General features: G+C 41.6%; 2 protein-coding genes across 3 annotated transcripts; both read left to right on the top strand.

The window, feature by feature from the left end:
- On the top strand, positions 1–5,556 carry LOC127531673 (integrin alpha-3-like). The gene is made up of 4 exons (XM_051941489.1): positions 1–29; positions 1,032–1,201; positions 4,441–4,568; positions 5,468–5,556. The coding sequence occupies exons 2-4, from the start codon at positions 1,044–1,046 to the stop codon at positions 5,554–5,556; spliced, it is 375 nt and encodes a 124-aa protein (XP_051797449.1). The 5' UTR covers positions 1–29; positions 1,032–1,043.
- A 1,136-nt stretch (positions 5,557–6,692) lies between these two features.
- Positions 6,693–22,967, top strand: LOC110971416 (integrin alpha-3-like). 2 transcript variants are annotated; one of them, XM_051941464.1, is made up of 25 exons: positions 6,693–6,824; positions 6,901–7,007; positions 7,164–7,256; positions 7,426–7,485; positions 7,589–7,742; positions 8,332–8,525; positions 8,606–8,694; positions 8,938–9,071; positions 9,185–9,262; positions 9,434–9,501; positions 11,927–12,063; positions 13,859–14,002; positions 14,532–14,629; positions 14,809–14,977; positions 15,775–15,861; positions 15,957–16,036; positions 16,112–16,189; positions 17,483–17,585; positions 17,659–17,835; positions 17,960–18,079; positions 19,547–19,657; positions 20,262–20,360; positions 20,448–20,573; positions 20,730–20,878; positions 22,008–22,155. In XM_051941464.1, exons 1-24 carry the CDS (start codon positions 6,739–6,741, stop codon positions 20,838–20,840), a joined length of 2,703 nt encoding a protein of 900 aa, XP_051797424.1. In that variant the 5' UTR covers positions 6,693–6,738; the 3' UTR covers positions 20,841–20,878; positions 22,008–22,155. The 2 variants fall into 2 exon arrangements, with proteins under 2 accessions (XP_051797424.1, XP_051797425.1); XM_051941465.1 differs by lacking the exons at positions 6,693–6,824; positions 20,730–20,878 and having other exon boundaries at positions 6,976–7,007; positions 7,164–7,485; positions 22,008–22,967.
- The last annotated feature ends 1,972 nt before the right edge of the window (positions 22,968–24,939 follow it).

The following is a 24,939-nucleotide window of genomic DNA, read 5'->3' as shown; positions in this document are numbered from 1 at the left end:
CGGAGGAGCTTCAGTCTGAAGACAAACAGGTCTGAGTCTTTGTTTCTGCTCTAACGTCATCTCTGTGATTCTCAGACTTCACTGTTTCATGTTGGTAAATGACCTGATTTATTAAAACTGGCGTTTAGAGCTGAAGTTATAGTGAAGAGACACTGTAGTCAGAGTAGAAATGTTGTAAACCTGAAGCTGAACAATCAAGTTTTTCCTTCATGAACAAGAAGCTGCTTCTTCACTGATGTAAAACTCAGATTAATGTTTATTCAACAACAGATGCAGTTTCCATATTTATGCTCGGGTATATAAAATATAGAGTGTTTTATTAGGTGTTCGAACAAGTTGCTGCAGTGACAGTAGAGAAACAGAAAATACAGTAAAAATCTGAGTAAAATAGTGTTTTTCATTATTTACCAACATGAACAGCAGTAGAATCACAGTTGTAGGACTAAATCAGACTTGCAGACATTTCTAACACACCATCTATATTGAATGCTCAGTGATCAGTTACATTATTTAAACCTTTTTCCATCTGTATTTGAGTCTGTTTCTGTATTTAATTTTCAGACTCTTCTTCTGAGCCGTTTCTCAGAAAATCCATAAATCTGATCTTTTTATGTATTCTGTATAAAAATATTAAGCTGATAAAACTCCATAGATCTGATTGTGTTTCTTGTTTATGTTGTTGTGTTGGTAAATTATAATAAAACAAGGACAGAAGAACTTTATTTCATTCATTAGTTTCTTTAATCCCAAATGAGATTTTAAGATTTTAAACTCAGTAAAACACAGTGCTATCCATATAGAGACCATCAGTGCTGCCTCTCCACCAACACTCGGGTATACATTGAATAGTTCTTGTGATCATACAGCTGAGATTGGACTCACACCTGTCCAGTCACACCTGCAGATGTCGGCCAATCAGGTCACGTAACCTCAGAACAAACACCCAGCACTCTGGTTTCCTGTGTTTAGTCTTGTCAGGCCGCTGGAGTTTTGTTCTAACCGTTCCACTGATGCTCTGGTGTCGTCCTCAGGTGTGTGTCTCCATGGCGACAGGTGTGTGTGTGTTGCTGAGTGTGTATGTTGGTGTGTGTGTAGCATTTAACCTCGACACGGAGTTTCCACTGCTGAAGACGGGAACGGATAGAAGTCTGTTCGGACTCTCTGTGGCTCTGCACCAAGACTTGAAGACAGACGGTTACCTGTGAGTACCAGTTACCTGTCTGTCTGTTACCTGTCTGTCGGTGTGTTTCCTGTGTGTGTCCTCAGGTGTCTCCAGGTAAATGATTAATCTGATCTCAGACTAGTTTCCTACTGAAACCACGTCTACCTGCACAGAGACCGTTGTGGACCGGTGTGTTTTCTGATGAACATCAAAGAACTGACTCTAGACCTGAAACTATTTGGAGAAATACATGAAAACACATTTAGAAAATATTAACGAAATATCAGAAACTATAGTAAAACATGCACAGATTTTATGAAAACACACCAATAATAATAATATCAGCCATCTTTGGACTGAACTCAGGTGAACGTTTCCATCACCCCCTCAGTCTTTCTGTTCCACTGTAGAGCCCACAGCTTCAATATTAACTCAGAACAGGAACCAATAATTACTGGAGTCCAGTTCTATGCAGGAAACAGAACAACTGAGGTTTGTTCTGTTAGAACATCTGGAGAACATTATGTTGTTGATGGTGAAGTTAGAGATGAGAAGCTGTAGGAGAACAAGGAGAAGACAACATGTCATCCTCTTTGAGTTTAACCAATCACCATCATGCTACAGAAGTTCTTCTGTTGTTCCTGCAGCTGTTCGATGTTCTCCTCCATCTTCATGACATTCTGCTGGTTGACGGAGCTGCTGCTTCAATCAGATCAAACACACCGAAACACTTCAAACCCTGTTGCCCTCCAGGAATTCAGAGTCAGGTGGATCCTTTGTAGTGCTAATAATGTGTCTGAGGAAAATATCAAAACAAAGGATGAAGAACTGTTTTTTACAGTCTTTTAAAGGGCTGCTCAGGTCCTTGACGGGTTCAGGAGGTCCTTGGAAAAGGTTGTTGAGTCAAGATGTAGTGATCTTTCAGGAATTCAGTGATGTTGCTGTACATCATTAAAAGACAGAATGAGTGTTACATTCCTGCTCTGCTGGATAGTAACGTTTATCATGCATGTTGGCGTCAGAGTGAATCAGATGCTGACAGGTCGCATGGTACTTGCAGCTTCTTCTTCTCTGGTTTCCAAGTAGACTTGCAAACAGCAGCAGTGAGAACAAACCTGTGAAATTTCCTCTGAGTTGAATCCTTCAGAAAAGACAGTATTTAAAATTCAGGCTCCAAAGTAGAAACTTAGTGAACCAAAGTGAGTCCATCTGTGATTTTCAATCTAACTGATGAACATGGTTCTAAAATGAGCTGAGAACAGCGAACTTTCTCAGTTCTGGACCTGTGGGCCGTGTCTATCTATGTCTGCATCATGGCTCCACTTGGAAAAGAACTGAACAGAGGAAATGAAAATCTCAGCTGGGAAAATGATCCAGGAGGATCAGTGAGCAACTAAAAATCAGTGAAGCACAGAGTCAGCAGTGATCAGGAGGAGCCATAATACCACAACTCCTAAAATGACTCCAATAACAGTGAACTACTTTCACAATCTAGCTTTGAAAACCAGACAGCAGCTGCTTCAGACGTGGCAAAGGGATATCAGTGGGAATCAGAGTTTGTGTGAAACTCAGACACTGAGAAGGAACCTTCAGAACATCAACCTCTATGGACAGAGGACAAGAACAAACCTGGCTGCTGCTTAGAACTAAACTTCCAGATGAAAGTTTGCTGAAGAACATGACAAGAAGCCTGATGAATGTTGGAGAACATTTTTGGTCAGATGAAGATCATATGGGGCTGCATGAGTGCAAAAAGGTGTTGATGACATTTCTAGATGCACCATGAATAGGAATATTCCAGCAGGAGAACCATCCATAGAACAACACCACACAAGAGCTTCTACACAGGAACAAAGTGAAAAACAGAATGTCTAAATAACTAAATTGTTTCCAAAAAAACTCAGACTTTGTCTAAATTGCTAAAAAATTGTCCAAATTTTCAAAAAATTACTTGAAGCTGACTTGAGTTTTGCCCCTGAATTAATTAAAACTTGTTAGGAACTACTCTGACACGACCTGGAAACATTTGTTTACCAGACTTAAGTCCAGCCAAACTCATCTCTTATTGCTTTGAAGTCTGTCAGCAGAATCAAACCGCTCAGTGGGCGGGGCCTCACTGAGGTCACTTAGAGGTCGCCCAGCTGTCTGTCTCTGCCGTCACCATGACAACGGCCTCTCTGTGTTCTCTAATTGGATTGGCTGAAACAGTAATGTGGTTTCCTTCTGGGAGCTCTTAGGTCAGGAGGTCAATGTCTCCTCTGATTGACTCAAAGTCCCGCCCATCAGACGTCTGCTCCTCTCTGATTGGTCGAACAGGAACATACAAATCAATAATTAGATTTAGCAGCTTTTATAGATCCTTGAGACTCCAAGGAGGCAGGTCATTGAGTAACCTATAGGGGTCCTTGAGAATGTCCAAAATTAGTTTCCAGGACTGAAGGTGAATTACAGAGTTCCTTCAGAAGATTCCAGATGCTGTTGAGCAAAACCTTTTTTCATCATTGAATAATCTCTAACAGCTCTTGAGAACATTCTGCATACCTTGAAGGGCTCCCAGGAGTCCACCAGGAGTCTTGAGTCTCCTTGAGGTCCTTGAGATGTTCCAGGATGACTCTGGAAGTCAGGATGTGAAGGTTAGAGGAGAAATCAAAGTATCAGTCATTGAGAATGTTCAAGGAGAGCTCAAGCATGTTTCAAGGTTACAGGAAGCCTTTACTGAGTTCCAGGTGCCCCAACAATCTCTACATGACACCTCTGTCATGTGACACCATCATCACCACAGTAACACATCTAAGATCAGATCAGAGATCATGGAGAGGTCAAACAGGAAAGAAAACACGCACACACACACACACACACACACACACACACACACACACACACACACACACACACACACACACACACACACACACTTCTTTCTTCAGACCTTCAGCCAAGCAACATTTATTGATTTATGGGGACCTGCTGGTTTTGTCCTCAAAAGGACGTCGAGTCCGGACAAAGTGAGTGCGTCCCCACATTAGTAATCCCCACAGTAAAACACTCAACAGTCTGTGTGTGTGTGCGTGCATCTGTCTGTGCGTGTTGTATGCTCTTGATGCTCTTCAGACTCAGACGTCTTAATTATTCCACGACTGTAACACAAAGAAAAGTCAAATATAGAAGCATTAGACTGATGGTGGGACCTTCAGTGACCTCCAGCACATTCCAGGTGTCGTTGAAGGGCCTCCAGCTAATGGAACCTCTCACCTGTCTCACCTGTGTTGTCCTGACAGGCTACTGGTTGGAGCTCCGAAGGAGAAGGCCGAGCCAAATGTTCCAGCCAAGCAAACAGGAGGAGTGTACAGCTGCCCGATCACAGGCAACCAATCAGACTGCAGCAGGATGAAGCTCATAGATCCAGGTGAGTCACACCTCTAGAACAAGTGCTACTGAAGTTCAAGGTGCAGACAAAAGATTTAGTGACTGTCTGAGTTGTTTGTACACAAATTGCATCAAGGTGACGAACACAAAGAGAACCCAAACCACCAGAGTACAGCTTTACATCTCATGATTTAATGTAAATAAATCATTCTTATTGGTTGCTGTGTAATGACTAATGTTTGTATCAGCCAATCATAGAGCAGCTTGTTATTCACTACAGGAGAAATCCTGTACTTTTAGCTGATTGGCGGACTGATTAGCTGTGGCTAATGGTGTAACTACTGGCTGCCTGTGATGTTATCGACGCCCTGGTGCATTATGGGTCGTCCATTCCTCACTGAGCAGTGACAGCTACTGTCTGTTTCTGCTTTATCTGCTTCTGAAAACAACACACTCTGATAGGATGACAAGTGGTCACCATGGCAGCAACCAATCAGACGAGTTAATTTCTAACATGACACAGTAAAAACAAAAAAGGAATCATAAAACACTGCAGCTGCTGTACACACACACACACACACACACACACACACACACACACACACACACCACACACACACACACACACACACACACACACACACACACACACACACAACACAGACAACACAGACAACACAGACAGATGCTCTCTCTATATGGAAGTCAGTCGGTTAAAATACTTATTGAAAGGCAACAAAGTGTAAATACTGTAAATAATTTCCACGGTAAATCAAAGTTAAGTCAGTTAGTTATAAAAAATGGTTTCTCTTAGTGGGTGGAGCCACCATTAGCCAGGGCAATATACCTGGGAGGAATCTCTGCCTGTGGGTGGAGTTTTTCAGTGGGACAAGTCTCTCTCTGTCTTGCTCACCTGTGCTGCTACTTCTGCTGTTTCAGACCTCATCCTGCCTGACGACCTGTTTGAAGACATGTGGTTGGGAGTCTCAGTAGCCAGTCAGGGCCAACCTGGGGGCGGGTCTTGGTGAGTCAGTGTTCTCATTGGCTGATTCAGTTGTTTCTTTTTAAGTATGAATGTAGTTCAGTGCCAGTAGTTTGTTAACAGGCCAGTTCTCAGTAAACTGTGATGGAAGCTATCTGAACATAAATCAACCTGTCTGACTAACTAGTTAATTGTAGTTAGTTAAATTTCTCAGTGAATTGACTGGGTAACAAGGTCACTGTGGCTACTTAACTGACTAACAGGTTCACTAACTAAAGTTAAGTGTAGCTAGTTAACTAACAGGCTGACTAACCAACAAGGCAACTTTAGCTAGTTGCTAGCTAACTAACACATTAACCAAACAGTTTACTAATTACAGGTTAACTAACTAACTAGGCAACTGTAGGTAGGTAACTGTCAAACAGAACTAACTAGGTAGCTACAGGCACATACAAGGACTAACTAACTAGGACTAACTATTAAACAGATTGACTAACTTTTTAACTGAGATTAGCAAACTAGTTAGCTGTGACTAATTAAATAACAGGCCAACTAATTAATTAATTAATATTTGACTGTAACTAGTTAACTGACTAACAGATTAACTAGATAACTGGATCTAGTTCACTAACAGATTAACTTACTAACTGTTGAGAGTTAACTGACTAACAGATGGACTGATTAGTCACTGAGGTAGTTACCTCTAACTGGTAAGCTTTTGGTCATCAAATAACAGATAACTATTTAACAATAGGTGGTTTACTAACTACTACTACTAAATATTTAACTATCTATAATTATTTAGTACTTCTAACAGAATAACCAACTATTTAACTGTAGCAAGTTAAAAAATTGACAGATCAACTAGCTAGTGAAATGTTTCAAGTTAACTAAGTGACTAGCAGATTCACGACCAAACTAAGAAGTTAAGTGTTGCTAGTAAATAAACTGACCAACAGATGAATTAATAGTTACCTCTAAATAGCTAACTGACTAAAAGATTAATTTAACTGACTAAAGATTAAGACTAATTATCTAAAACTAGTTAAATAACAGATTAACTAATAGCTAACTGAAACTAGTTAACTAACTGACTAACAGAATAACTACTAAACCAACTAATTAACTGTAGCTAGTTGACAGACTTACTAACTAACCCAGTTCTCCATCTCTCCAGGCATGTGGTCATCGGTTTGTTAAACTCTATGGAGCATTTAAACTCAGACACATGATTGGCCGATGTTATCTCCGTGGAAACGACCTGCAGTATGATGAGAATGATTTCCACTGGCAGAACCCGGACCAGGTCTGCAGGTAGGTCACCTGACACATCACTGAAACCTGATGACCTGAGTGTTGTCTCGTCTCCTCACCTGCTCTATGTGTTCAGTCACCTGGGTGATGTCACAGGTGAGGTCATGTGTAACATGGGGATTTCAGCCTCCATCACACAGACGGAGGTCATCGTCGGCTCACCTGGAAGCTACGTATGGCAAGGTGACATTCCACTGTGTTCTGTTATCTACACTGTGTTGTGTTTCTTCTCTGTTCTACTTTGTTCTATTCCACCATAACGGTTTTCTCTTGTTGATTCAAATTCAGAAAAGGAATTTTAAGTTGTGTTCGTGTGTCTGTTTGTGTGTGCATGTATAGGAAACGTCCACGTCACCTGGACGAACCCTGATGTTGAGTTTGACATCCAGAGAAGCGCCTTCCCCGACCTAGATCGCAGGAACATTTATATAGGTTCACTGTCCCTTTAAATCACACTCAGACCTTAACTCATGCACATGAAACATGTATTTTCAGACCCAGTAAGCAGATCATCATCAGTAATGTGTTTTCTCAGTATCAGTGATCAGTCAGACAGCAGATGTGTACCAGACGGAGGGTAAAATCTGAACTGTGTTTTCAGGATATTCAGTCACTCAGGCTCATCGTGTTCTCTCTAAGGATGATGAAACCATCGTAACAGGTGACTACATCACCTTCATCCTTCTATAAACAATCCACTCGGTGACCAGTGGACAGACATATTGATTGATGTATTGATTGGTGCATCCATTGTTGATAAACAGGCGCTCCAAAGGACAGTAAAAACGATGCTCGTGGCTCAGTCCTGCTGGCGGTCAAACGTTCTGGTAAACTGGTGATCGAGCAGATGCTCCGCGGCCAGCAGACGGGTTCCTACTTTGGTAACGCCGTGGCAACCGCCGACCTCAACAACGATGGGTAAGAAGACTGTGCAGGTCCCGTGACTGATACTGGTTAGTCTGCTGTCTCATCTTTACAGCATCAACACAGAGAACCAGGAGATCTTAAGCTGCTTTGTTACTGTCAAATATTAATAGAATTAATTCTGGTTATTAATTCTCAGTTAACACAAACCAACCGTCAGGCTGTCTCTGTGTGAACAGACTGAACTGAGCCTTTAAAGACTCTCAGTTTTCTGAATGTTTACTCTGATCTCATCATGTTCCCATTACATTCACTCACTCATTAACTCACTGGGTGACTGATTATGACTACCTGACTAACTGGACAATCCTGAAGTCAAACTAACTGTTGACTTTTTATCATTTAAGGAGGTTATTAATTCTGTAACTGACTAGATTAATAAGTGAACTGGTTAACTTTGCCTAGAGCATTTGATGTATTTCATTAGCCTCACGGCTCAGAAATGGTCTACAAATATTACTGAGAAGTCACAAACTCTAAAAAGGAGCTTTAAAGTTAATTTAAAGAGAAACCGGAAAAAAATTATGGCGAATATTCAGGTACATATTCAGTTTCAGATTCAGCCTCAGATTGTGTCCTGCAGGTGGAACGACCTGCTGGTGGGCGCTCCTTTCTTTTTCCAACGTCATGAGGAGAAGGGTGGGGCCGTTTATGTATACATGAATAGAGGAGGGATGTTTGATTCTGAGCCTAGCATGGTGCTGAGGGGGCCGGCCGGGTCAGCCTTTGGTATGGCTATTACTGCCGCTGGAGACCTGAACCAGGATGGCTTCCAGGGTGAGGATGAGACATTGCAATGATCAGTTTTAATCAACAATATTTAATAACTAATAATCAAGTGACATGTTATTTTCCAGACTTTGCAGTCGGAGCTCCTTTCCACGAATCTGGAAGTGTGATGATCTGGACTGGGAGCAGTGATGGCATATCTCCACAGCCAAGCCAGGTCTCACTGACTCTCTGTAGGAATGTCCTTACAGTGTAGGAATGTCCTTACAGTGTAGAAATGTCCCCAGAGTGTAGAAATGTCCCCACGATGTAGAAATGTCCGTGCAGTGTAGAAAAGTCCTCACAGCGTAGAAATGTGTCAACAGTGTGCAAAGGTCCCTACAGTGAAGGTTTAAACTGAAGCTGGTTCCAACAGGGTGTGACAGATGCACCTGTGACTCCGCCCCCTGTTTCTGTCCAGGTAATCCATGGCAGCAGTGTGTCTCCTAGGTTCAGGACATTCGGGTACTCCTTGTCTGCAGGTGTGGATGTCGATGGGAACAAATATCCAGACCTGCTAGTTGGATCTCTGGATGACACTGTCGCTCTGCTCAGGTAGCACTTATTGTACTGCAACAGTATTAAGGTAGAGTCTGAAATACTTGTGCTTTCCAGAGTTTTTCTGGTGTTATGCTTCTCATTGATTGATTGATTGATTGATTCCTCAGATCTCGTCCAGTTGTCCAGCTGAATAAAACTCTCAGAGTTGAACCGGAAATTGTAGACCCGAACAGCTGCGACTATTGGTAAGACACAAGGCTAAACCTTGCTAACCATGCTAACAGACTAATGACCGAACAGCTAAAGACCTGACAGCAACCTGACCTACATGCTATCAGTTTTTCATGTTAACAGACTGACCCTCGATGTTGAGGTGTGTTTAACATGCTAACATGCTCATAGATTATTTCTCTCAGTGTTCAGGTGGAGGTGTGTTTCTCATATTTGTTCAGTAGAGGAGAAAATAGCGACAGAGACAACATCAGTAAGTAAATATTTTTTGGTTTTTTTATCCTATGTTTCTGATTTTAGTGAACTGTAAATGTTGCACTGACAGGTTTAGGTTCTGTTTTCTTTGTGCAGTTTACAGCAGCGGTCCTGTGAAATGTCACTTAAACGTCAAATGATTCTAAACTGTATCATTATATCAATACCTGGAATACTTCTTATTAATTCGAACAGCAGAGTGTTTCTTCTGACAAGCAATTGGAAAATAATCATTTATAAAGACCATATTTAAAGTTCAGGCTCCAGAGTTGAAACTAAACTGAGTGCAACTGTGACTCCCAATCAATCTGATGAACATGGTTCTAAAATGAGCTGTGAACCTTCTCAATTTTGTACCTATGGACTGTGTCTATGTCTGCATTGTGGCTCCACATGGAAAAGAATTGAACAGAGGAAGTGAAAAATCTGACCAAGACTTGACAAAGGTGGAAAAGGATCCAGGAGGATCAGTGAGCAACTAAAAACCAGTGAAGCACAGAGTCAGCAGTAATCAGGAGGAGCCATAATACCACTGATCAGAACTCTGAAAATGACTCCACGGACAGTGAACTACTTTCAGGATCTAGCTATGAAAAACAGACAGCAGCTTCTTCAGACTTGGCTCAGGGGTTATCAGTGGAAATCAGAGTTTGTGTGAAGGAACCTTCTGAACATCAACCTCTATGGACAGAGGAAAACAACAAAATGTTGCTGCTCAGAACTAAACTTCCAGATGAAAGTTTGCTGAAGAACATGAAAAGAAGCCTGATGAATGTTGGAGAACATTCTTTGGTCAGATGAAGATAAATTAGTTGGGCTCAGATGGAGTCCATCATGTTTGCTGTGAACCTGACCAGGAGTACCACAGTGAATGCAAAGTCCTGACAGTGAAGCACGGAGGTGAGAGTGTGATGATGTGGAGCTGCATGAGTGCAAAAGGTGTTGATGACATTTCTAGATGCACCATGTCAGAAGATAAACCAAAATACTGACTCACCTTAACTTCAGCTCATCCAGTTTCCAGCGTAGACAGAAACGTTCTTGTCTAACATGAACTCAGACTGCAGCTGCTAATCAGCGTGTTTACAGTCAGGATGTTTAATTACAGCCACCGGCTTCCTGTGTGTGTGTGTCTGTGTGTGTGTGACTGATTGACAGGACATAGCTGTCAATTAACACCAGCTGTTAATCAACAAAGTGACACACACACACACACACACACACACTCTTCAGAGAGCTGCTTCTTCTCCTGTCCTGTCTGTTAATTTTACCAATCACAGATGAGGTCACACGGTTGCTATGACACTACGCCTGGACACGTACACACACACACACACACACACACACACACACACACTGATGATGACATCATGCAGTGTCCTTGTGTGTCCTGTGTGTTTCTCTGAATGATAAATCACATTAGAGAAACTGATATTATTACATCTGAGACGCCCACGCTGTGTGTGTGTGTGTGTGTGTGTCTGTGTGTGTGTGTGTGTTTGTCTGTGTGTGTATGTGTGTGTGTGTGTGTGTGTGTGTGTGTGTGTGTGTGTGTGTGTGTGTGGTGCGTTCTGCTTCTGTCTTGCTAATTTGACCAATCAGAAACAAGGTCATACTGACTGTGTCTCCGTGGATCCTGATGTGTCTGTAAACTGTCCACTACGCTGGAACCAACCAGACTCCATTCAGATATCTGCTGATTTTAACATCAGGCTGCATGGAGACCAGACTGAGGCTGAATACTGATGCACTGAGTTCAGCTGGAGCAAATAGGGGGAATCCACAAATGGTTCCATTCAAATTTCTACCATTTCACACATTTTTTGCTGACACACACTACTTGAAGAAATATCAAGTTCTGTTATCAAAGTACATCCATGTGGATCCACAGATTTGTCAAAATGTGTCAAAAATGTTTGTGTTTTCCTATGTTTGTATTTTCGTATGTTTGTGTTTTCTCACGATTGTGTTTTCATACATTTGTGTTTTCTTACATTTGAGTCCTCATGTTTGTGTTTTCGTATGTTTGTGTTTTCTTACGTTTTAGTTCTCATGTGTTTGTGTTTTCGTACATCCAGAATCAAAATATATCCAATATAATTATTTTCTTATGTTTGTATTTTCTTATGTTTGTTCTCATGTGTTTGTGTTTTCGGATGTTTGTTCTCATGTGTTTGTGTTTTCGTACGCCCAGTCAAAATGTGTCCAAAATGTTTGTTTCCTTCCATTTGTGTTTTCATGCATTTGTGTTTTCATACGTTCGTTTTATTCATGTGTTGTGTTTTCTTACTTTGTAGTTCCCATGTGTTTGTTCATATGTTGTATTTTCATACATTTGTGTTTTCTTACATTTGTGTTTTTTCATACATTTGTGTTTTCATACATTTGTTTTCATAGTATGTTTTCATGTGTTTGTCTCTCAGCCGTCCACTTTACTGTCACTGCTGATGTAACCAGCTCGAAGTCCCGCCTCCGTTTCCGTGACAATGGACAGAGTGTGTTCTCTGGTTACCTGTCGATGCCGAAGAGGCGGTGCCAGAAGCTGAGTGTTGGACTGCAGGTGAGATATTTTTATCCTGATGGTGGCGCTGCTGAATCAGGAGAGAATGAACTGATAACCAGATCAATTCAGTCAGAGTTTGGAAGCTTAATAAGAGGAAATGGCCGCAAATGTTTTATCTTTATCTCATTTGTTTCACGCTTTTTTTTTGTTTTGCTTTGTTTTTTGTCTTCATTTTCTCATTTGTGTCTTAGTATTCCTCATTTTGTATCTTATATTATCTTGTGTCTTGTTTTCTATCTCTATTTTCGTTTGTCACATTTTTTGCATTTTTTATCTAGTTTTTCTTCGTGTTATCCAGTTTTTCTCATTCTCATTTTACATCATATTTTCTCATTTTGTATCAGTTCAGTTCAATTTACATAGCATCAATTCACAATATATCATCTCAAAACACTTTGCATAGTTAAGACCTAACAAATTGTCTGTCTTTGTCATTTTCAGTCTCCCTCCTCTTGTTTTTTGTCTCATTTTTCTTTTCTGGAGGTTTTTTCTCTGTGTGCTGTAGATAATAAATACAGCTTCCACTGTTTCACATGACTCTGCACATCAACTGTAGAAAAACATTTCAACAGATGAATTAAGTGAAAACCACCACAGTCTGCTGATAAGAGGAAATGAAACATCAGAGATCTCAAAACTGATGCAGAAGTTCCACAGTTTCCACCTTTAATCCCAGCCGACGGTCTGATTAAAGGAGGTTTTGCTGTTTGAGATAAAACCGACTGGTTCTGATGAAAGTCGTTAATCAGTGAGCTGCTGACAGATTCACATCCAGCTTCTTTGGCAGAGTTCAAACTTACACATGATCGTGAAAACACAGCAGAGATTCTCAGGTTTTAACCTTCTGAACTTCAGCAGTTTCTGTCTTGTTGACTGTTTTCTGTGCTGTTTTTGCCCTTTGTGTCTCTTTGGAACAGTTTTATGTAGATTCTGTTGTTCCGTTAGACTCATTTTTCTTCTATTTTTTCTCATTGCGCACTTAGTTGTTCTCGTTTTGGACCATTTTCTGTCCTGTTTGTCTGGTTTTGAGTTTTATTGGCAGAATTTTGACTTTGTTCTTTCTTTCCACTTCTCATTTTTCTCATTTTGCTTCTCTTTACAGCCATTTTGGATCCATTTCTCTGTCATTTATCATCATTCCATGTCTCCTCTTCCTCATTTTGCATTCATGTTTTCTCATTTTGTGCCTTGTTTTTGTTGTTTTGCTTCATTGTCATTTTTCTCATTTTATGACGGCCTCCACATACTGTAGATACTGAATTTTCCATGTTTCCCCTCTAGACTTTTTCTCTCTACTCTGCTCTTCAGCTGTACAAAGATGTTTCATCATACTGATTGTATCTTCCAACAACTTACTCTTGTGTTTAATGTTTTTGAGCCATGCTGCATTCATTTTATTGACCCAGTAGGTTTGATTTTCCTCACATTCTCTTTTCATCATCTGCTGCAAATGATTTATTTTGTAGATTCAATTTGAAGTTATTTTAATTCAAACCATTTTAAGTTCAGATTTGATCAATTTTCCAGATGAAACGACACACCACGGAGGATACATTAAAGGGCTGTCAGAAGCATGAAAATGTGATGTTTTTACAGTTTCTGGTTTTTAAATGTTATTTTTGAGAATGGTCAAAGAGAATCCATCTTGAACATGTGGCTGTGTTTTTTGCTGCTTGAAGTGAAGTTTGTTCTTCTTTTACTTCAGAGCTTCATGTTCCTGTTTGTCCTCTGAAATGTCTCTCATGTTCTGATCCGTTGTTGTAGTTCTGTTCTGTGTGTTGTTGTTCTGCAGAGTTCGATCAAAAACAAAGTGGAACCTCTAGTGTTCTCCTTGAACGCATCTCTGTATGAAAAATTTCCAAGGAAAAGAACTGCAGTGCAGGACCTGAGGCGCTTCCCTGTGCTGAGCCAGACTCCCCGACCCACGAGAAAAGAGGTCAGAACCCCCAGCACACAGTTCAGAACCTTCAGAATGGAATTTATCAGAACCTACAAAATTAGAGTCAAGCAGAAGACTGGTCAGAACCATCAAAACCCAGTACACAACAAAGACGTTAAGTCAAAACGCTAAGAATACAGATAAGAACCCATTAGAACCCCCAGAACTCAATTCATAACCTGAAGATATTCAGAACCAATTAGAACCCTTTTAAAACCACTCAGCACTCAGGTAAAAATGCAGCAGAACCCAGTGATTCGAAGGATCAGAATCTGGCCCAATTAAAAAAACCACCCATCTCAGAACCAATTAGAGCCCTGACAAATAATATGTCCATGGTCAGACCTAAACGGAACCCAACCCAATCTGAATTTAGTCAGTACTGGAAGAACCCATCAGAGGCATGGTTGGAAACAAGTTGAGAAATGAGGCCACAAGCTTCTTTCATGTTGACAACTGGTCAGAACCATCAGAACCTGTCAGAACCTTCCAGGTCTCTCTGACACTGTCTCTCCTCTTCCATCAGATCCACATCCAGAAGGCTTGTGGTTCTGACAACCGTTGTGAGAGTAATTTGAAGATGGCGGCCCAGTTTACCGATGAGGACCAGAACCCCTTCACCAAGTGAGTCAATGCAAACAGCTGCTTTCTCTGATCTGGTAACAACCAATTATTGATTGTATTGATCGTTAAAACGTTTTCTTGAAATGTTGAAAATCTAAAAAAATAAAACAAAGAGTATCTGTGACTCGGACTTGACTCTGCTGCTGTCATGTTGCTGCACCTGTTTCATGTGTTTTCAGGCAGGATGGCATTCAGGTGTTGAACTTCAACGGCAGCATCAAGCGTTTGTTTCTGGAGGTGAACATCAGCAACACGCCGTCTCCTGGACGACCAGCAGAAGACGCTCACAACACCCATTTGAACATGGACATCCCGCCGTCACTGATCTACTCTGGATTTGAGACAAAGGTAGAAACCAACATGGCCGTCTTTAGATTAGTGGCTATCACTGGATATTTTTCTTCTTTCTTATGAAGGTCCCATTCAGACTGCAGGGAGTCTGGGTGTCTTCATTGACATGAAGGACTAGCTTATAAAGACATGACTAGGACCAACCCCGAAGGACTTGATGTGGAACTTTACCTGGACTTGCGTCAAAAGGACTTTATACTTTACATTGTCCTCACAGACTGAAGCTCTGTCTTGGACCTGTGAGACTACCTGGAGCTGGAATGACTACATCTGAAACGCCCCATCAGTCAGTTAGAACTGAAGCACCTTAGATGAGACCTTGAACCGAAAAGAGAAGTCACCATGACCTGATGACTGAGAATCTACGCAGACTCCTGAAACATTTGTCTTGGAACTTCTTGCTTTGGACCAGTCCAAAAGAACTTGAGGTTGACTTTAGACTTGATTTGAAGTAAAACTCATAGATGTACCTGATAACTGAATTGCACTCTAATGGACTGGAAGGACTCTGAAGAACATGGTCCTAACTTCGACTATGAAGAAGCTGGACTTGACGTGGACTCCAAAGGGACCTAGAAGGATCTGGAGCCAATTTGGACTCTTACAGAACTGGAAGGACTCTAAAGGATTTTGACAGACCTGGACCTGACTTGGAATCTGAAGGACGTTAAAGGACATGGATCTAACTTTGACTCCTAACAACCAGAAAGACTTTACAGAACTGGAAGTACTCAGAAGGATCGGGACCTAGCTTGGACCAAGTGCCTCCTTTCAGTGCTGTGTTTGTGTTCCAGGGTGGGGATCCGGCAGCGGTGGAGTGTTCTGCTGAGAATTCGGTTCTCATTTGTGAGCTGGGGAACCCTTTCAGAAGCAAACTGAAGGTACCTACCTTTTACCTTAGTACATGCAGTACTGCCGTCCATGCAGTAGTACTGCAGTACTGATCCTGGTGGCTGGTTTTGTGTCTCTGCTTCAGGTTCAGGTGTTGCTCAAGTTCCAGCCATCTGAGATCAGTCTGGACACACGAGAGATCCGTTCTCTGCTACGGCTGTCCACGTAGGAGATCCGCCTCATAGCTGGTTGTGGTGGTGTTGGAGGGCCCGGTACTGACCCGTGTCTCTGTGTGTTCAGGCTCAGTGAACAGGCGGATCTGGCTCCGGTCCCTGTCTCCATGTTGGTGGAGTATTCGCTGCAGACGTCATTCACTCTGTAAGTATGAGCACACAGGAAACAGGTAGATTCATGTGGTTAGCTCGAGTGCTAACCTGTTAACTGGCAGACTGACTGCCTGAACCAGTAAAACCAGAGCCTAATCAGAGATAACCTTCACCTACTGGAGCCTGGACTGGACTCGGTGCTCCATCTGAGACCTTGAATAATACTGACTTGTGGATTATTTTATTGTTAAGGTTGTGTTCCAGTTTGTGAGCTGAACATCAGGATTGTTGATTGAAGAACAGTCCGGAAGACATTTCTGAGTTCTCACTCCTTGTTCATGGTTCTTCTGTTTTCATTGCAGTGTAGGACTTTAGATTACAGAGAAAATTGAACCACGGTGAAGAAAAATGAGACAGGAGCAGTAAATTACCAGAAACTGTTTGATTTCAGAGAGTTAGAAAGCTCTTTGGTCACCCTCTGGTTTGTTTTTGGTCGTTATTCATCTGTACTTACAGTTTGAAGAATTTGATTGAACCTGAGCAGCAAGTGAAGCTTTGTAGTCTCCAGAAGTCTTCAGTTTGAAAGAAGTTGGTAAATATATGTAAGATTCAACATGTGACCATTGTTTATTAAAAAATGAATTACAATTGAAAGTCATCTCTGTAGTTTAAAGTGCAGCAGTGACATCGTGTGGACAAAATGTGAATTATATCCTCATTGAGTTATGGCAGCAACACAAAATGAAACAGGAGGTTAACAGTTAATGAGCCCGCCTCTCTCAGAAAAGTAAGGATTCTTAAATGGCACCGTCAACAACTGAATATACTCTTTATTTAAAGAATCATTCTTCATTATGTGGTTCTTTAAGGTTTCTTTCAGTGACACAATTCTTCCATTTCACTTTCTTTTGCTTCAAACTTAATTTAAACAATTACCGTTTAAACCAGGTGGATTCACACATTTGTCCAAAATGACTGAAAATCTGTCTAAAAACGTCTAAAAATGTCCCACATAACTCAAAATGGGTCCAAAATGACAAAATATTTATCCAAAATGACAGAAATTTCCAGTAGATCTGTCTGTAATATCTTAAGAAATTATATAAAATCACCAACACTTGTTCCAGAACACAGTCTAGAACCCAAAATTTTCACTGTATTTAATGGAAGGAATCCAGGAACCTGTAGAGAATTGAAAACTCTTTTTTTTTATTTGCTGCGGAATTTTAGTATTCAACAACTTTCAGAATTTGTTAAAGCAGTTCATTAGTTCAAATGTACAACAAACAAACAAGCAAAGACATGTGACCCTCGATTGGTGACCTGATCGGTCGCGTCCTGACAGGATCAGTCCACCAGGCCCCGCCTCCTTTAGCGGTCATGTGATCGGTGAGTCGGCCATGAGGACTACGAGGGACATCGGCAGTCTGCTGCTCTTCACCTTCCAGGTCTGGACTGTAAAACAGCACTGAACCCAGCAGGTGAGTGACCAGGTGTGAGTAACCAGGTGTTCTCTGGCAGGTGACCGTCCACGGGAAGCCGCTGGGTCACCTGGGCAACCTGGAGGTGGAGTTTGATTGGCCGAGGGAAGCGACCAATGGGAAGTGGCTGCTGTACCTGACAGAGATCCGATTAAACGGCACGTCGGAGTCTCGATGCAATCCACCCGGCGACATAATCAACCCCCTCAACCTCGTGGTAACCGTGGCAACATCATCATATGCTAATTTCAAAATAAAACTCCTGCACTGGGGCCTTTCAAAATAAAGTACAGGTGAATGCGAATCTTTCTGAATGAGTTTGTTGTCGTCACTGTGCTCAGCTGTCCGAGGAGAAGAAGAAGATGAAGAGGAGTCTGGAGGAGGTGAAGGAGGAGGAGCAGAGGGTGGAAGGTCTACCTGTCTTCCACCTGCAGGCACAGAACAAGAAGCTCTACAATCTGGTAAAACTCAGCAGCATGTGGAACATCTGAAAACATGCTTTTACTCTATGTCAGGATATTCTAAGTAGGAGAGAAAAGTATCAATGTTTAGGTCTAATTTTAAAAATACTCAACAGTTTGCATCAATCTTTGTGAGATCAGCAACAACATTATTGATAATTAAGGTTTATTTTTATTATGAACTCCAGTTTTGAATTCAAACACACAAAATTTAAGTCCTGAAACCAAATGGAACCCGATCAGATTTCTCCTCAGATCATAGATAATTTTAAAAAGCCCTGTCTGGCTGAGCAGATGTGTTAAATGACTCTCATACACCAGCTTGCTAAACTGAAGGACTAAATACAACTATAATAGTACATTACATCAACCGTATCAGCAGAGTAAACTCTGAACACAAACTTACCTCAACTTGAATGTAGCTTTAAGTCAACTAACATAGAAACTTGAGTTTAAACGACACACAATATTGTAATGTTAACATCAGTAAATCAGTAAGTTAGATTTTTTGTGTTGCAGTTTCAGTGTTGGGACCAAGTCGGGCTGGTTCAGGCTTTAGGTTGTCTTGGTGTAGTTTAATAAATCTAATATAATATAATGTAATATAATATAATTTAATTTAATTAATTGGGCCACTCAATTGCGTTAATTATGATTGATTAATTAATTACAGAAAAAAGCATTTAAGAAACGCATTTAATCGCACCTTTCTCAGTTCCCGTAATTTCAGACACACCAGTAACACTGATGCACACTCCAGCCCAGTAGGTGGCTGTAATGACCTTAAAGTCTGTTTGCTAACCATGAAGAAGATGCACAGAACGCACTGAGTGAATCAGCACATAAGAAAGTTTGGTGAACAGTGAAGGAAGACCAGACTGTATTGAACTGGTTGGGCGGAAAGTTTTCTTTTATAAATCTTCCCGATGGCAGCTTGGATAAAAGCCTGTTTGTGGGCAAATTGTGCAACAAAGAGTTTTCTTATCGCTGCAGCACTTCAAGCCAACGGTATCAACTCAGTGTAAAACATGTTGCTGCAAGCACCAGAGCTAACGTTACCTACGACAGTCCTGGTACCGGCAAACGGTGTAGCCATCCCACAATAGACCACTTTACAAGTCTTGAATATAATTGCACTTGTGTTTCCAGTAATCTGTGAAAGTAGCAGACGGTTGAAAAATGCAGATAAATATAAATGAAACATAAACATTTTTATTGTTTAAGTTCACGTATGTCTATTTATCAATTCAGTCGTCAAAATTTATTTGAAGTGAAAAACTTTGCTTGTGTCAAATATTACTATTTGACAAAAATGTGATTAATTGCAATGAATTAATTACAAAACCTCTAATTAATTAGATTAACTTTTTAAATTTGCATCCCACCACTGAATATAATATAATATAATATAATATAATATAATATAATATAATATAATATAATATAATATAATATAATATGTTGCAGGACTGTGTCCATGGTGCGACCTGTGTCAGGTTTGTTTGTCCTCTGATCAACATGAACAACTCTGCGACTCTGATGGTTCAAGCCAGACTGTGGAACTCCACCATGATCGAGGTACGGACTTCACATTTTAATCAGCTGTCAGCCGTTTAGCCTCTGTTAACTCCCGATTTAGTGACTAGACTAGAAGACTAGAAGTTTTGTAAGGACTGTAATCTAATACAAGCTGTAAAACAGATCAAATTAAACCGTGGGGACCACAGTCGAGTTAGTTAAAGATAAACGGAATCATCAACACCGCAAAAGGATGATTTGTTTGTAGGAATTGAAAAATGCTACGGAATCCTTGTAAATTATAGGGCTGGAATTGAATATCCAAATATTCGGTCGTTGTGGTGGTATCCTGCAGACCTACCAACTCTGACATCATGCTTCACTTTGCCCACGTTGGTAAACAGAAGACAAAAGCCAAAGACTGAGATATCCATGCTAATGCTATGCTAATTCTATGGGACTCTGAAGCAAGATCAAACTTCTTGAAAATGCGCTTCAGGAGGCACAAACCCTCCAAATGAATCATCAAGTTCTACCTGATGGAAATAAAACTGTGGACCTGCTGAACTCAGTTTCTGAACCTGCAGAGACTCTGTCATTCATTAGTTTGTGTTTTTCCGCCCTCTAGTGGCCACAGACTTAAAGCCTCAGCCTCTTGTTTCAGGACTACAGCGATGCGAGGAGTGTGCTGGTTCGATTTGGGGCGACTCTGAAGCTGCGGACCAACAAACCGACCATCAACATGGAGCCTCACAGCTCAGAGGTAACAGTTGCTGCCCCCTGCAGGCAGCACAGATCACTACACCTTCTCTCTGTCTGGGGTTTACATCCTGGATCTTCTTCTTTGCAGATCCAGGTCCACATTTATCCGGAGTCGGGTTTGCAGGTGGACCCCAGTGCCCCCCTGTGGATCATTGTGGTGTCGGTTCTGGCCGGGGTTCTGCTGCTGGCTCTGATCTGTCTGGTGCTCTGGAAGGTGAACTGATATCTGGGTCTAGTTTTAGGTTCCGTTCTGGACCAACATCCACAGCAGCATGTTTATTTTTAGTTCTCATCGCCATGACATCATTTGAGTTCTGTGAGCGAATCTGCGGGTTGGTAAAGTCCTGTCATGTTGCCCCCTGCTGCCCAGTGCGGGTTCTTCAGGAGAGCCAGCACCAGGCAGTTGTACCAGGCCAAGACCCAGAAGGCCCACATGAAGAGCCAGCCGTCAGAGAGCGACAGGCTGACCGAGGAGCTCTGAGGCTGGGCATGCTGCTGCCAGAGAGCGCCTCTGTAATGGTACGTGTCCACAGGAGCGTTTTTCCATGTGAGGCAACGTGCCGCTCTTGAACATTGCCTGCTTGGTGTGCGTTCACTTGCGGGCCACTAGGTGGTCACATGACAGGTGCTTTACTTTCAGTCCAGGAGAAGCGTCGAGCCAACATAATGGCTTGGTTGAAAGCTTTCTCTTTTGCTACGAAAACAGTTCAAGGTGGAAAATAAGCGACGCAGTTGCCGAATCTGTCCTTGTTTTAGTTCAAGAACGGCTAGTTTGGATGTTTTACGAAAGTATCATGATGCATCGGCCCTCCGCTCATTTATATAAAGTGTAAGTCAGGTCTACTTTATCTACGTGAGCTGCTGTGGGGCGTTTCACATAAAACAATGAATGGGAAGCGTGAAACTGACGGATCCTGTGGACACACACCATGAGGACCAGCTGTTTACTGACTGTTTACCAACTGGTTACTGACTAAGTAGTGACTGATTACTGGTTACTGACATGTTACTGACTGGTTACATCCTGGTTTATAACTGGTTCCGACTTGTCTAAAACCTGGTTACTGATTCAGTACTAGCTGTTTGTTGACTACTTGCTGACTGGTTAATAATTGGTTAGGTTACTAGTTTGTGACTGGTTCCAGCCTAATTTAGTGTCTGGTCATTGGTTAGTTCCTCAATTATAAATGGTCAGTGACTGGTTTTTATTTACTGACTGGTGTTGCTGTTTATTGCCTGGTTCTGGCCTGGTTAGAGGCTTGTTATTGGTTACTGACAGGTTAATGACTACTAAAAGTCTGGTTAGCGACTGGTTTCTGACTAGTCAGAGCCTTGCTGACTGTCTCTGCCTGCAGAGACTTTTAAATGTCTTTTACCAGCTGCTTTTCTAATCAGTCAGAATTAATTCAGCTGATCAAATTTCACAGAGTAAAATGCTGAGAAACTGATGACAGTGAATAAGAAAAACCATGTAACCTGCTGCATGTTTACTTACTCACCTGTTCACTTCTCCCCTGTTCATTTCTCACCTGTTCATTTCTTACCTGTTCATCTCTCACCTGTTCATGTCTCATCTGTCCTCCTGTCCACTCTTCTGCATGTTGCTGTGTGGACTTTTGAGGTTTCTGACCCTGTGTTTTCTCTGCAGTGTGGTTTTTTTGTGCGTCAGGGGGTGTGGCCAGCGACTGCGCTCCACCAGGGGAGGATTATGGGTAAAGACGACCAGCAGCAGCAGTACACGGACGCCGACGGGTTCCTGATCCAGAACCAGGGACGAAACCGGAGGTCACAGAAACAATGGGTCACCTCCTGGACTGAGACTCACTGAGAGACTCCCAAATCCACAGAAACACATCCTGAACCAGGCCAAACTGGACCAGACCAGACCAGACCAGACCACTTTACACTAAATCAGATCAAACTAGACCAGAATAAACCAAACTGGACCAAACCAGATGAGACCAAACCAAACAGGATCAGGCTACACTGAACCAGACTGAACCGGACAAAAACAGACTAGACTAAAATGAGCTGTACCAGACTGGATCAAACCAGTCCAGACCAGAACAAAGTGGACCAAAAACTCTTAACTTGTTTACATTTAGTTCAGTCATTTGGTGTGGAGATGTAAGTTTTACAGCTGACAGCAGGTGATTCATGTTCTTAGTGTGAACCTTTTTGCAGTTTCATTCAGCAGATGCTTTTCTCCAAAGCAACATGCATCCCAGAATCCTCCTGGGCTCTGAGCTGTAGCCTGATTGTTGATGATCACTCTAAAGGTCTGAGTGCTGCTTTAAGGACCAAACATGGCTGTCGGTGTTTCCAGTGTTTTCTGTCTTTCTGCTACCTTCAACGGCTCCTGTTAACTCTTAAATCCCTGCTGACAAATTCATGTTACCTTCAGGTGCTGTAACAAAGATACTTGTTGCTGTTGTCGACTCTTCTACAAACTGTGCGGAACTCCTGCAGCCTGTTTTTGTACACTTGTGATATTTCTGACTACACCTGAAAGCAGCAGTCTGTGTAGAATGTGTTCAGGTTCTGTGGTCTGTGCTGAACTCTGCGTTTCTGTATGTTGGTGACATTAAAGTATGTTTTGAATAACTCACTGCTTTGTACTTCACCTGCAATGGTGCGTTCAGGGTCGCTCTACCTGTTGTGTTATTGGACTTGTTTCAGAGATGAGGCTCTTTGCTCTCCTGCACATTATTCACGAGTTTCATTTATAAAATTGACTTACTACTTTTTGGTACACCCATTTAAATTCAACTAACAGTCTGCATTGAACTATTTCAATGTGCTGTTTGACCCTGGAACACCTTGGGAGGATCCTGAGGTGTTCCTAGGTCAGATGAGATATGTGATCCCTGCAGTGAGGGTTTCTTAAGTGGAAAAAGGTTTTCGGAAAACCTTGAAATTGCACACACTCTCAAATATCATGAAGTATTTGTGGAAAAATCTTTTTTGTGTTTTAAAAGATGTGGCTGCATTACAGACAAACAATACAAATTATATATATATATTTTTTTTTTTGTTCACAAGAAAAACTAGAGAAACTAAATTCTTGGCAGTTTCAACATGTCAGTTCTAAACATTGTTGGTACCAAAGTCACAAATAACAGAGAATGTTTTCAAAATTGAACAAAAGAATAATAAACCATTACATCATCAAATTAATATTTATTATTCCTGCCATTAGCAGCCGTAGAGCTCTAATCCTGGCTGACATGTTCCCCACGAGCCTTTCACACTGTTGAGGGGTAATCTTGTCCCATTCTTCTTGAATTACTCCTTTTAATTCTTCTAAATTCTTTGGTTTATGCTTTGAAACAGACCTTCTGATAATCCGCCACAGATTTTCAATGGGGCTCATGTTTGGGGATTGATCTGGCCACTCTAAGACCTGGATACTGAGCTCCTGCAGCCAAGTTCTACAGTCCTGGATGTGTTCAAGGAGCATTATCTTGTTGGAACATCTTGTTTTGACGTCGATGGAACAGTGCACGTGCCGAAGGGAGCATGTGGGTTTGGAGAATGGCATAAGTTCAGTGTACCGTCACACACAGTGAGATGGCCAACACCAGCAGCACTCATGCATCCCCAAACCATGATACTGCCTCCACCATGCTTGACAGTAGGTACTGTACATGCTGGAGACAATGCTTCACTTCACATTAGCAGGAGGAAGATAGAGGAAGATAGAGCTGGAAACTGGACTCATCTGATCACACAATCTTCTTCAAATTCCTGGCTGTCCAGTTCTTGTGTGCTTGGTCCAACGACGCCAAGCTAACCTCTGTCTCTCATTGATCAGGGGCTTCTTGACAGCCTTGTAGGACCTTAAACCATGATCTAAAAGTGCAGGTGGAACACTGGAGACTGGTTTGGTTTGACCACTGCTGCTGAAGCTTCCTGTGATGTCATTCAGTGGTTTTCCTGCACATGCGGATCAGGATGCAGTCATCCCTTGCTGAAGAAATCCCTGGATGCCCAGATATTTCTGCAGAGTGTATCCAACTTCTAAAGGATTGCATCTGCACTTCCTGGCTTTCTGGTGGCAGCTGTACCCTTCCTGGCTTCCTGGAGAATCTGTATCTTCAGGCGTGCTTCCTACGTTAGGTTTGTTTAAAGCATTTTTTGTCTCTGAAGAACTTTTAAATGTGGTGGCTTTATGTAGACACAAAGCATGGCAACAAAAATTGTGCCTTTTAGTTAAAAAAATAACGACCTTCAGTAGTGGATCACTGGTACCAAAATGACCCTGTACTCACAACTCTCATGTATTTTTATTGAACCAATCAATTTAAAATTTTAAGTAGCTTTTTAGGACTTGTTTAGTATTATGGCTGTGACCGCACCAAAGTAAATTGCACTTGAAGACCTAAGAGTTATTCTTGATGCAATATTTCACGAATACATGGCGTGTCTGAAAATGTTTTCACAACACTCTAGTAATAGTAAAATTGCTGCCATCACTGTCAAGTCGTCGCATAACTTCCCGAGAGGACAGATGCTGCAAAGCAGATAAACTCTGTCGCTGCTCAGTTTCCTTCTCTGTTCGTAGAAATCAGACTCAGGAT

Source organism: Acanthochromis polyacanthus, chromosome 21 (assembly GCF_021347895.1).
Source record: "Acanthochromis polyacanthus isolate Apoly-LR-REF ecotype Palm Island chromosome 21, KAUST_Apoly_ChrSc, whole genome shotgun sequence".
NCBI classification, from domain to species: domain Eukaryota; kingdom Metazoa; phylum Chordata; class Actinopteri; family Pomacentridae; genus Acanthochromis; species Acanthochromis polyacanthus.
Note: the sequence above shows the minus strand (reverse complement) of the source record. Positions and strands in the feature narration are given on the sequence as shown.

Bases quoted from the DNA above. Each gene is read 5' to 3' on its own strand.
- LOC127531673 (XM_051941489.1), top strand. From the start codon at position 1,044: ATGGCGACAGGTGTGTGTGTGTTGCTGAGTGTGTATGTTGGTGTGTGT. The intron at 1,202-4,440 runs GTGAGTACCAGT...TTGTCCTGACAG, and splicing joins TTGAAGACAGACGGTTACCT to GCTACTGGTTGGAGCTCCGA. The intron at 4,569-5,467 runs GTGAGTCACACC...CTGCTGTTTCAG, and splicing joins GATGAAGCTCATAGATCCAG to ACCTCATCCTGCCTGACGAC.
- LOC110971416 (XM_051941464.1), top strand. From the start codon at position 6,739: ATGATTGGCCGATGTTATCTCCGTGGAAACGACCTGCAGTATGATGAG. The intron at 15,862-15,956 runs GTACCTACCTTT...TCTCTGCTTCAG, and splicing joins CTTTCAGAAGCAAACTGAAG to GTTCAGGTGTTGCTCAAGTT. The intron at 17,586-17,658 runs GTCTGGACTGTA...GTTCTCTGGCAG, and splicing joins TGCTGCTCTTCACCTTCCAG to GTGACCGTCCACGGGAAGCC.